Source organism: Oncorhynchus clarkii, chromosome 10 (genome assembly GCF_045791955.1).
Source record: "Oncorhynchus clarkii lewisi isolate Uvic-CL-2024 chromosome 10, UVic_Ocla_1.0, whole genome shotgun sequence".
NCBI lineage: Eukaryota > Metazoa > Chordata > Actinopteri > Salmoniformes > Salmonidae > Oncorhynchus > Oncorhynchus clarkii.
The window spans coordinates 66983951-66996765 of NC_092156.1; the positions used below are offsets into that span (position 1 = coordinate 66983951).

A 12815-nucleotide genomic window follows, 5' to 3' on the forward strand; every position below is an offset into this window, starting at 1 on the left:
GGTGTAGTGGAGCAGTATTCCATGTAGGCATCATTTCAACCTCAGTAGTGTGCACCATAGACATGCAGCGTCAGGTCCAGTGCCAGTAGTTGGAAACATCATCTTTATAGCTGTGTAGGATTGTTAAGCTTTTGAAATGGCCTATAATTTACCATGTAATTTCAGGTTCAGTTTCAATTTCTCACCTGCTAGGACCTGTTAATGCTATCGTAGCTCTTACCAGCTCTTACCACACAACTTTACATGGAGACATCCACTTCTGCCACTGACGGTTAGCTATGTGTCACAGACAGGTTTGGGGTCAATTCCATTTAAATTCTAGACAATTCAGGAAGTACAATGACATTCCAAAGAACATTTGGAAATGGAATTGGAATTAGTTTTTTCTTTTCTGAATTGACTGGAATTGAAATGGAATTGAACCCAGCCCTGCTCACAGACAGTTACATCTAGAGCTGTCTCAGAGAAGGAGTACTGATCTGGGATCATCTTTCCCCCTGTCCATGTAATCAAAGTCATTGTGTGAGCTAAAAGGCAACTCTTAATACATATGGCCCCTGATGATGTTTATCCGTATCCAAGGCGAAAGCTGAAGTTTTTGAATTTGAGAGTTAACTGATAGTGTCCAGAGATAGGGAAATGGGGAAGAGGAGGAGGAGGGGGCACACTTTTTGGACAGGAAGTTTATCTGTCACGCATGCCTCCCACCGTTCCTTTAGAAAGAGGACAGCGGAGATTACAGGGAGTGAAGACGACCCCAGCGAATGGACATGCAAACAGGCCCACAGGGAACCCAGGACGACCCTCCTGCTGTCTTATCATCATTAAACCTAACTGCTAGCGGATAAAACAATCATTATGACAATTAAAGAGTGGCTTGAGACCCGGCAGGCCGGCCAGTAGGCCCCCCAGAGTCCTATTCTGTGATGTTGGCTGTTGGCTGCTACAAGACTCCGCACGGGGCCCCAGCACCAGGGGACCAGGGGGGATACTAGGGGGGGCTTCCAGAGGGGGCTACCAGGGGGGGCTGAGGTGTTTACTCACTGCATCAACAGGACATAGTTCCCTCTATACAGATAGAACACCCAGGAGCCTCAGGGGAAGTGGGAGATGAGAAGGGGGGTGGGCTGGAGTGAGACTCACTGAGAGGGGAAGATAAGGGTTTATCATTGCCCCGACTCCCCTAGCTGCCACATGCTTTGATTGTAATGTTCTGCGGTTCCTTCTGCCGGCCCGGCCGACCCCCCCCGTGACAATTAAGATGACCCGCTCAGACACAATGCTGCCGGAGGGAGGGAGCAAGGGAGGCTCTCCTTCTCTCTTCATTGCACCGTGGGTGTTCCCTGACACCCAATCTCCCCTTCCCCTCCTGTCATTACTTGATTGTGTGTAACGCACTTGCTGGCGTCCTCTTCCCGGTAGGGGCGCGGACGCGCAATAAAATATATTCACTGTGAGACAAATATCTCATACTGTGTTCTTGTGCTCTGTCACACTGCATCTACAGCTGTTGGGTTAACTCAGCCAGAGACAGTAGAGGTTCCTCTCAGACTGTCAGGCTAACTCAACCAGAGACAGTAGAGGTTCCTCTCAGACTGTCAGGCTAACTCAACCAGAGAGAGTAGAGGTTCCTCTCAGACTGTCAGGCTAACTCAGCCAGAGAGAGTAGAGGTTCCTCTCAGACTGTCAGGCTAACTCAACCAGAGACAGTAGAGATTCCTCTCAGACTGTCAGGCTAACTCAACCAGAAAGAGCAGAGGTTCCTCTCAGACTGTCAGGCTAACTCAGCCAGAGAGAGCAGAGGTTCCTCTCAGACTGTCAGGCTAACTCAACCAGAGAGAACAGAGGTTCCTCTCAGACTTTCAGGCTAACTCAACCAGAGAGAGCAGAGGTTCCTCTCAGACTGTCAGACTAACTCAACCAGAGAGAGTAGAGGTTCCTCTCAGACTGTCGGAGATAAGTGCCCTGCGGATGATAAATTAGCTCTTACTCCTACTGTTGACTCCCTCTGAGAACTGAAGCGCTGATACTGAAGGAAGGGGGGCAGCAATGTTAATCTTACTGTTATCCTATTTATGTAATGGGAAGAGGAACATACGCTGGAATACGTCAAAAGAAAGTTCAGTGAAAGTCGTAGTTTATCAAGATGGAGTCATAGACCCAAAACATTACTCTGTTGGCCGACGTGTCGTGTGATACAGGAAAATGCCTCCTCCATTATAAAAGTGGTTTTGCATCCAATCTGATTTGACTGGGTGGTTTGGTCTCTTTAGTTTTTCCTCCTCTTTCCCCTCGTTATGAGACTGAGTGATCTCTGGTCTAAACTCCGACCTTGTCATAGGATTAATGTGCGTTAACAGGTGGGTTGGGGGGGGGGGGGGGGGTTGACTTGGCTCCCTGGTTTCATTGTGCTGGAGTAACCAGTGGGAGGTGGGGGGCTGAATGAGTGTGAACATTTCAGATTGCCTTTGAGGTAAAAGGGACTGCATTGTTTTTCTCCAATCAGCTCTCCTCGTAGTGGAATGTATTTTTGTGGGGATTGCCAGAGCCAATGAGGATCAAAAGGCGCTGGGCTAACAATGCAGGGAGCCAAACCATGCATCATGGAACAGAAAGGCAGCTGCCTGGCGGGATTGGAAACGGTAGCCACTCACTATGCTCCGCTCCCTGCTCCGGCTCCCGTTCCACAGCTCTATGGAATGCTGCTGATGTTCTGGTGAGAACTCCAACTCTGCCTCGCCTGGCTCTTGACACCAAAAACAACTGCCAAAAACGGAAGAACAACGTCCGGCCTACGCTGTGAATCTGGAGGCAGGTGTTGGTGGAGCATCAACAGACAGACAGACAGACACAGCCCCGTGAGATTCCACCAGAGCCCACTACCACACTGGGAGGAAGAATGATGGTGGTCGTAAAAAAGGAGGGAGAAGGAGAAGAACAGTTTAAGGAGAAAAGGAGGGAAGCTTGTTTTCAAGTCAAGGCGTTGAAGTGATTTGTGGAGGGCCTGACAGAGGTGTCACAATAACATCATCGATGGCCATTGTCCCCCCCTGCTACAAGGCTTTGTTCTCCCACGACCAGAAAAGGGGGTGGTCAGAGGACCTGTAGGAGGCTAGTGGGAGGAGCTATAGTAGGATGGGCTCATTGTAATGGCTGGAATGGAATTAATGGAACAGTATCAAACAGATCAAACATATAGAAACCCCGTTTGATTCCGTTCCATTGATTCCATTCCAGCCATTACAATGAGCCCGTCCTCCTATAGCTCCTCCCACCAGCCTCCACTGCAGTACACCCAGTACCTCTCCTCTAAATAACCCCGCACAGTAGAGCTGGAAGATAGTGAAACCTCACTTTGTTTATATTTTAACTGGAACTAATACTCAACACATGAACACTTCAAATGAGCTCTTTTGTCTATCACTTGGAGCAGAGCTGCCTACTTACGTTGTCAACAATATGTCTGCTGTAGCTTTGGCAGTAATTTGATAGCGATCCATCTGCCAAGGTATTTTTTCTCTTCTCCTAATCAGGAGTTAAGATTGTATTGGGATGTGTTCCAAATGGCACCCTATTCCCTATATGGCTTGGGCCAAAAGTAGTGTGCTATGTAGGGAATAGGGTGCCATTTGGAACTCAGGCCTAGTTCCATTTGGAACTCAGGCGTATGCCTTCTGGTTATGACGAGCAGTCATTAGCGAGAGAGCTAATATTTCAGCCCATTTACCGCCTCTGTGTTTTAGTGGTCTTTTAGCTGAAGATCAAACAGCTCCTTCCTTTTGGAATTCTTGTCTTGACCCGCTCCTTCCCAGTGTTTATGGGGGGAATTCGGGTCACTGCATCCCAAATCTGACATATGGGTCAATCATTTTAAGGTGAGGGACGGGAATGGTTGTCTGTGGCAAACTAGAATCATGTCCCACTCATTACTGTCAATGTGCAGTTTATTGGACTCACTACCAACCCCAAATAAATCCTGTTATTTTGAGCAACACGGAATTTACATTGAGTAGTCCTCATAAATTCTCGTCAAGAGGAACTGTTATTTATTCGACAACGTTCGCATTTTATAATCTTAACGGCGGTATTGAAAGGACCCCGGTGTCTGATCACTGTAGGCCTAGCTCGTACAGAACAGGGCTGACGACACGGACATCACATTCCATTGGAATGTTTGACTGGGTTCTGCCCTTCGCCGTCAAAACAGTTTCTGGGGGATCCAGTACACTTTAACCAATTTATGATCTGTGTTGCTTGGCCTGTGACCCGGGACTACACCTCTGCTAATGCCTCCACACTGTAGGCCTAACACAAAGGCCAGACCTCCTCGCTCTCTTTGCCTAAATTCCTTTTTAAATATTTTGAGAGGGAATTCCAAGAGGTTGACGCAGGCAGATTGGCATTGATTCTGGCTGATGTTGATGCTGCTGCTGGTTCGCCTCCTTCAGTGAGGTAGTCATTCTAGGGGGTTTTGAGGTCGATTTTTTTGCATCCACGCCAGCCAGCATCAATGCTTCTGTTATTGAGGGAGGAATGGGGCTTGAGCTGTTTTGGAGAGGGGGGGTCAACAACATACGGCCAAAAATGTAAGGGGGCACGTTTTAAACATTGTTAACACCTAAGCCTGGCATTCTGTTAATTCTTTTGTTAAGAGAGGGAGAGAGAGAAACACAAAGACCTGATTGCATTGCCTAGGGACTGAAACGCTATAGCTGCTTATTACAGCTAACTATGATGGGAGGACCACCAGAGTTGTGACTGATGTAGCTGCCTCCGGGGTGAGACAAAGGTTTACGTATTACACAAGCAATTTAGATGGTTTCTAAACATGTTGCCAAGACACTGGGTGCTGGCAGCCCTGTCCTTGTTTAGGTTCTCTTCCCCCCTCCATCCACCTCCTTCCCCCCTTTCTCTTCCCCCCTCCATCTTTATCCTCAAATTTTGCATGGTGCGGGGGGGGTGGACTGAAGGACTCTGCACTTTTGTGTTCTCTATGAACTACGAGTGAGCTAATAAATTCTTTCAGCCACTCAGCATAGCATTCACGGATATCCCCCAAAGATTACACACACAAATCACCGGACAATGGAGGCCGCCGGGATGGCCTGGGCGCCGCAGGGGCCCCGAGGACAAGCTGGAGAGAGAGAGAGAGAGGGCTGGGCTGGGCTGGGGTGGGGTGGGCTGGAGGGGGATCGAGGGGGAGCACTGGCAGGAGTCAAATGTTTTATAATGGTTTGTAATGCAGTAGTCAATGAGGGCGGTAGTGGAGGTACGGTATGTGGGGAGGACAGAAGAGGGGTATTCGGTTAGGGGGGGCACTGGGTATCTACAGAGACTAAGATGGAAGGACACAGAGAGAGAGAAGGAAATATAGTGAGAAAAGTAGAGAGAAAGAGACAATGTGGAGGGTGATTAGCTGTGGGTTATGGGTTGGCTTTGACTTTAGTTACTACAGCACAAGCAGCAGAAAGAAAGAAAGAAAGAAAGAAAGAAAGAAAGAAAGAAAGAAAGAAAGAAAGAAAGAAAGAAAGAAAAAGTAGGGACATAATTAACTTGTTGGTCCTTTATATTTGTCCTCTGACTGCAGGCAGGAGATGAAAGGGGTCTGCTAGGTCTCACATTCCACCCCAATTACAAGAAGAACGGCAAGCTGTACGTCTCCTACACCACCAACCAGGAGCGCTGGGCCATCGGACCGCACGACCACATTCTGCGCGTGGTCGAGTACACCGTCTCCAGGTAACTAGTGGAGAAACCCATGCCAAACATCGACCATTTACGGTTCAACAACTGATAATACAGAAACGTCCTGCGTGTGGTCGAGTACACCGTCTCCAGGTAAAATCTGTGAAATTACATTACATATTACGTTGAATAAACGTTGAATTGACATCTATGTCCTGTGGGCACCGTCTCCAGGTAAAATGGCAGAAACCAAACCAAACCACCCCCTAGATACATTAATTGACCGCACATGTTTCAACCAATGATGATGCAGAAACAAGCAAAGCCTAAATAAGATGGATTTCATTGTCAATATTCCTGAGATAAATGTTTGCAGGTATAAAGTAGGGCTGGGAATTGCCAGGGACCTCACAATACGATATTATCATGATACTTTGGTGCCGATATGATATGTATTGCGATTCTCATGATTCTATATGTATTGCGATTCGCACTGTAATTTTGTTGCAATATTATTCGATGTTTCAAACACATTTCTCACAATATGTCTGCTGCAGAGGGACAAGTGAGAGCCATGAGAAAACAAGTTTTGTTCAGTCTTGGAAATAAAAGTACTGACAACATATTGGCTCCCTATTTAAAAAGAACATGGAGAACAAGCTATGAGGGACAAATACTGGAGTTTTGCACAACAAGCTGTGATTAACAAAACAAACTTCTCGTAACTATACTAGTTAAAGTATTACGTTTTTATTATCATAATCACTGTTGTATTGCTCGGTTTAAAGACTTTTTTCAAACTGTTATAATCTTGGCGGCAGTGGCGTTCTGAGGAGGAGCCATGGCGTTGGTATTTGTATGTCACTCAGTGTGAAATAGTCAATCTCTTCCTGGCAGAGCAACGACCCTGAAGGAAAATAATAAGAACCTCTCTGTCTAAATACCCTGCCCAAAATAACACATCATTAAACATTTTGTGGCTGTTAATATATTTCTCTGGACTTGGAAAGTCATCACTTTATGGGTTTGAGTTACAGCTTTGAGTTGAGATTCACCCCAACATCGTAATAATGTCCTAACTCTGAGCTTTAATGAAGCGTCAAATCTAAAACCCAATGTCTACAGACAACAAGCTCATTAAACACTCTTCTCGTTGGCGTGTTGTCGGTGAGCTTGTTTTTACATGTCAGCATTTTCTCCTGCAGTGGTATCATCTTACTCACGTACATAATTGCTCTTTTTCCCATCCAGGCATTACATGAGCACCTCTCTGTTTAATCAGGACATCCTTTAAATATACGTCTCAAACGTTCTTTACCTTTTGTCTCAATATGTGTAGTAGGCCCCAATAGTGTCAACATGTGTTTAGGGCTCATTTTGGTTAATGCAGGGGTGTGTTAAGGCTTGGTTGGAGAAAAAGCGTGCACACACTATGACCCCTAAGACTGTCCACCGTTGGTATGGAATGTATTGAAGCATCACGCAAGCCCCTTACAATACACTCTAGGTTCCTCATAGAGATATGAAACAATACACTCTAGGTTCCTCATAGAGATATAAAACAATACACTGTAGGTTCCTCATAGAGATGTAAAACAATACACTCTAGGTTCCTCATAGAGATATAAAACAATGCACTCTAGGTTCCTCATAGAGATATAAAACAATACACTCTAGGTTCCTCATAGAGATATGAAACAATACACTCTAGGTTCCTCATAGAGATATGAAACAATACACTCTAGGTTCCTCATAGAGATATGAAACAATACACTGTAGGTTCCTCATAGAGATGTAAAACAATACACTCTAGGTTTCTCATAGAGATATAAAACAATGCACTCTAGGTTCCTCATAGAGATATAAAACAATACACTCTAGGTTCCTCATAGAGATTTTGAAACAATACACTCTAGGTTTCTTATAGAGATATGAAACAATACACTCTAGGTTCCTCATAGAGATATGAAACAATACACTCTAGGTTCCTCTCATAGAGATATACAACAATACACTCTAGGTTCCTCTCATAGAGATATAAAACAATACACTCTAGGTTCCTCATAGAGATATGAAACAATACACTGTAGGTTCCTCATAGAGATATGAAACAATACACTCTAGGTTCCTCTCATAGAGATATAAAACAATACACTCTAGGTTCCTCATAGAGATATGAAACAATACACTCTAGGTTCCTCTCATAGAGATATAAAACAATACACTCTAGGTTCCTCATAGAGATATGAAACAATACACTGTAGGTTCCTCATAGAGATATGAAACAATACACTCTAGGTTCCTCTCATAGAGATATACAACAATACACTCTAGGTTCCTCTCATAGAGATATAAAACAATACACTCTAGGTTCCTCATAGAGATATGAAACAATACACTGTAGGTTCCTCATAGAGATATGAAACAATACACTCTAGGTTCCTCTCATAGAGATATGAAACAATACACTGTAGGTTCCTCATAGAGATATGAAACAATACACTGTAGGTTCCTCATAGAGATATAAAACAATACACTCTAGGTTCCTCTCATAGAGATATGAAACAATACACTGTAGGTTCCTCATAGAGATATGAAACAATACACTGTAGGTTCCTCATAGAGATATGAAACAATACACTGTAGGTTCCTCATAGAGATATGAAACAATACACTCTAGGTTCCTCTCATAGAGATATAAAACAATACACTCTAGGTTCCTCTCATAGAGATATGAAACAATACACTGTAGGTTCCTCATAGAGATATGAAACAATACACTCTAGGTTCCTCTCATAGAGATATAAAACAATACACTCTAGGTTCCTCTCATAGAGATATGAAACAATACACTCTAGGTTCCTCATAGAGATATGAAACAATACACTGTAGGTTCCTCTCATAGAGATATGAAACAATACACTGTAGGTTCCTCTCATAGAGATATGAAACAATACACTCTAGGTTCCTCTCATAGAGATATACAACAATACACTCTAGGTTCCTCTCATAGAGATATAAAACAATACACTCTAGGTTCCTCTCATAGAGATATAAAACAATACACTCTAGGTTCCTCTCATAGAGATATGAAACAATACACTCTAGGTTCCTCTCATAGAGATATAAAACAATACACTCTAGGTTCCTCTCATAGAGATATGAAACAATACACTCTAGGTTCCTCTCATAGAGATATAAAACAATACACTCTAGGTTCCTCTCATAGAGATATAAAACAATACACTCTAGGTTCCTCTCATAGAGATATGAAACAATACACTCTAGGTTCCTCTCATAGAGATATAAAACAATACACTCTAGGTTCCTCTCATAGAGATATGAAACAATACACTCTAGGTTCCTCTCATAGAGATATAAAACAATACACTCTAGGTTCCTCTCATAGAGATATGAAACAATACACTCTAGGTTCCTCTCATAGAGATATAAAACAATACACTCTAGGTTCCTCTCATAGAGATATGAAACAATACACTCTAGGTTCCTCTCATAGAGATATAAAACAATACACTCTAGGTTCCTCTCATAGAGATATAAAACAATACACTCTAGGTTCCTCTCATAGAGATATGAAACAATACACTCTAGGTTCCTCTCATAGAGATATAAAACAATACACTCTAGGTTCCTCTCATAGAGATATGAAACAATACACTCTAGGTTCCTCTCATAGAGATATAAAACAATACACTCTAGGTTCCTCTCATAGAGATATGAAACAATACACTCTAGGTTCCTCTCATAGAGATATGAAAAAATACACTCTAGGTTCCTCACAGAGATATAAAACAATACACTCTAGGTTCCTCTCATAGACATAAAAAACAATGCATTTGATCGAACACTTTTCGTTTTAATTTTGTTGATCAGGAAAAATCCCAACATGGTGGACAGTAGGACCACGCGGATGCTGATAGAAGTGGCAGAGCTGCACAGGAAGCACCTGGGAGGACAGCTGCTGTTTGGCCCTGACGGCCTGCTGCACATCGTCCTGGGAGACGGCATGATCACCCTGGACGACATGGAGGAGATGGACGGCCTCAGGTGAAACCCAGGGGTCAGGGGGTCAAAGCTCAAGGGCAATATGTTGGCTATTTGGGGATTAGTCTGTGGGGATCATTCTGTCAGAATCTTTAGTATGTGTATCTTTCTATGGGTATCTTTCAATGGCCATCTTTCTATGGGTATCTTTCTATGGCCATCTTTCTATGGGTATCTTTCTATGGCCATCTTTCTATGGGAATCTTTCTATGGGAATCTTTCTATGGGAATCTTTCTATGGGCATCTTTCTATTCTCATCTTTCTATGGGTATCTTTCTATGGCCTTCTTTCTATGGGCATCTTTCTATGGCCATCTTTCTATGGGTATCTTTCTATGGCCATCTTTCTATGGGTATCTGTCTATGGGAGTCTTTCTATGGGTATCTTTCTATGGCCATCTTTCTATGGGAATCTTTCTATGGGAATCTTTCTATGGCCATCTTTCTATGGCCATCTTTCTATTCACATCTTTCTATGGGTATCTTTCTATGGCCATCTTTCTATTCGCATCTTTCTATGGTTATCTTTCAATGGCCATCTTTCTATGGGTATCTTTCTATGGCCATCTTTCTATGGGTATCTTTCTATGGTTATCTTTCTATTCACATCTTTTTATGGTTATCTTTCTATGGCCATCTTTCTATGGGTATCTTTCTATGGTTATCTTTCTATTCGCATCTTTCTATGGGCATCTTTCTATGGCCATCTTTCTATGGCTATATTTCTATGGCCTTCTTCCTATGGCCATCTTTCTATGGGTATCTGTTTATGGGAGTCTTTCTATGGCCATCTTTCTATGGGTATCTGTCTATGGGATATCTTTCTATGGCAATCTGTCTATGGGAGTCTTTCTATGGCCATCTCTCTATGGGTATCTGTCTATGGGAGTCTTTCTATGGCCATCTTTCTGCTGGTATTTTTTAGGCCACTGTAGGCCATTTCCCAAAAACCTAAAGGACAGTAAGTCCTTCTAACATTTGGCAAGATGAAGCAATATGGCAGCAGTAAACCAAGACAGTAGCTACAGTTTTTCTACTTCCAACACTTTCCTCCCAACTAACCAGTTGTCCTTTCTTGTGTGTGCTGTCTGCAGTGATTTCACAGGGTCTGTGTTGAGGGTGGACGTGGACACAGACTGCTGCACGGCTCCCTACTCCATACCCAGGAACAACCCCTACTTCAACAGCACCAACCAGCCACCAGAAATATTTGCCCACGGACTGCATGACCCAGGCAGGTGAGTGAAATGCTCCATGACCATACCTGATACCTGTACCTACCCAGAGAATCCCACCAATACTTCACATACCTGATACCTGTACCCACCAAGAGAATCCCCCCAATACTTCACATACCTGATACCTGTACCCACCAAGATAATCCCCCTAATACTTCACATACCTGATACCTGTACCCACCCAGAGAATCCCCCCAATACTTCACATACCTGATACCTGTACCCACCAAGATAATCCCCCCAATACTTCACATACCTGATACCTGTACCCACCCAGTGAATCCCACCAATACTTCACATACCTGATACCTGTACCCACCCAGAGAATCCCACCAATACTTCACATACCTGATACCTGTACCTACCCAGAGAATCCCACCAAAACTTCACATACCTGATACCTGTACCCACCAAGAGAATCCCCACAATACTTCACATACCTGATACCTGTACCCACCCAGAGAATCCCACCAATACTTCACATACCTGATACCTGTACCCACCCAGAGAATCCCCACAATACTTCACAATACCTGATACCTGTACCTACCCAGAGAATCCCACCAAAACTTCACATACCTGATACCTGTACCCACCCAGAGAATCCCACCAATACTTCACATATCTGATACCTGTACCCACCAAGAGAATCCCCCCAATACTTCACATACCTGATACCTGTACCCACCAAGATAATCCCCCCAATACTTCACATACCTGATACCTGTACCCACCAAGAGAATCCCCCCAATACTTCACATACCTGATACCTGTACCCACCAAAATAATCCCACCAATACTTCACATATCTGATACCTGTACCCACCAAGATAATCCCACCAATACTTCACATATCTGATACCTGTACCCACCAAGATAATCCCCACAATACTTCACATACCTGATACCTGTACCCACCCAGAGAATCCCACCAATACTTCACATACCTGATACCTGTACCCACCCAGAGAATCCCACCAATACTTCGCATACCTGATACCTGTACTCACCCAGAGAATCCCCACAATACTTCACAATACCTGATACCTGTACCCACCCAGAGAATCCCCCCAATACTTCACTATGGTGTGTGTGTGTATCTTCTCATATATTAATATTGTCACGAACCGGCTCAAAGCCCGTAACAAAAGGGAGACAACGTGGAGATAAGGAGTAACAAAATATATATTTATTAACTAAAGCAACTAAGGAAAATATACAATGTTGTGTGTAATCAGTAATCAGTAGTGTAAGTGAGTGTTTTGCATGCATGAATGTGATAATGCAGGGTTTTGAAAGGTGCTAAAGCAAACAACCAAAAACTACCAAGAAACACAACAAAAAAAACTATCAAAGTGTCTGCATGGAGAGAGTCTCCTCAATGAATGGGGAAGTGGTGTATTTATCCTGGGAAACACCTGGGCCCAGGTGTTTCCCATGTAGCTGACGACCCTCCCAACTCCGCCCACCAGCATCCTAATAAGGGAACAACAAAGAGAGAATACGGCAGACAGAGTGGGAGGGTCGTCACAATATTAGTATATAGTATGTCATTTTTAATTGTGAGTGATAGCTAATTGTGAGTGACAGTTCATTATGAGTGACTGTTGCACCTATTCCTTTCTAGTGTGTATCTTCTCAACCATGGACATGATCAGATCACTCAGTGTGTTACTGCCTCGGTTGTTCTGTGTCTTCACATGGTAAAAGGTTGATCATGGATTGACTGTAGTAGGCTATGAGTTTCATTAGAACGTGTTCATCAATCTTACTGAGTTGTAGCTTGCTGTGTGAGATATGCAGCTATTGATTTACAGTACCCCCGTT

General features: G+C 43.6%; 1 protein-coding gene across 2 annotated transcripts in view; it reads left to right on the plus strand.

The window, feature by feature from the left end:
- Nucleotides 1-12815, plus strand: part of LOC139419025 (hedgehog-interacting protein-like) — a 56262-nt gene that overhangs the window by 16166 nt on the left and 27281 nt on the right. For both annotated transcript variants that reach the window (XR_011635373.1, XM_071168858.1), the window contains exons 5-7: nucleotides 5588-5739; nucleotides 9580-9753; nucleotides 10845-10988. Coding sequence is in view for 1 of the 2 variants with exons in the window: in XM_071168858.1 (XP_071024959.1) it covers nucleotides 5588-5739; nucleotides 9580-9753; nucleotides 10845-10988 (470 nt within the window). In the remaining variant the exon portion in view is untranslated. The remainder of the gene's footprint in view (nucleotides 1-5587; nucleotides 5740-9579; nucleotides 9754-10844; nucleotides 10989-12815) is intronic.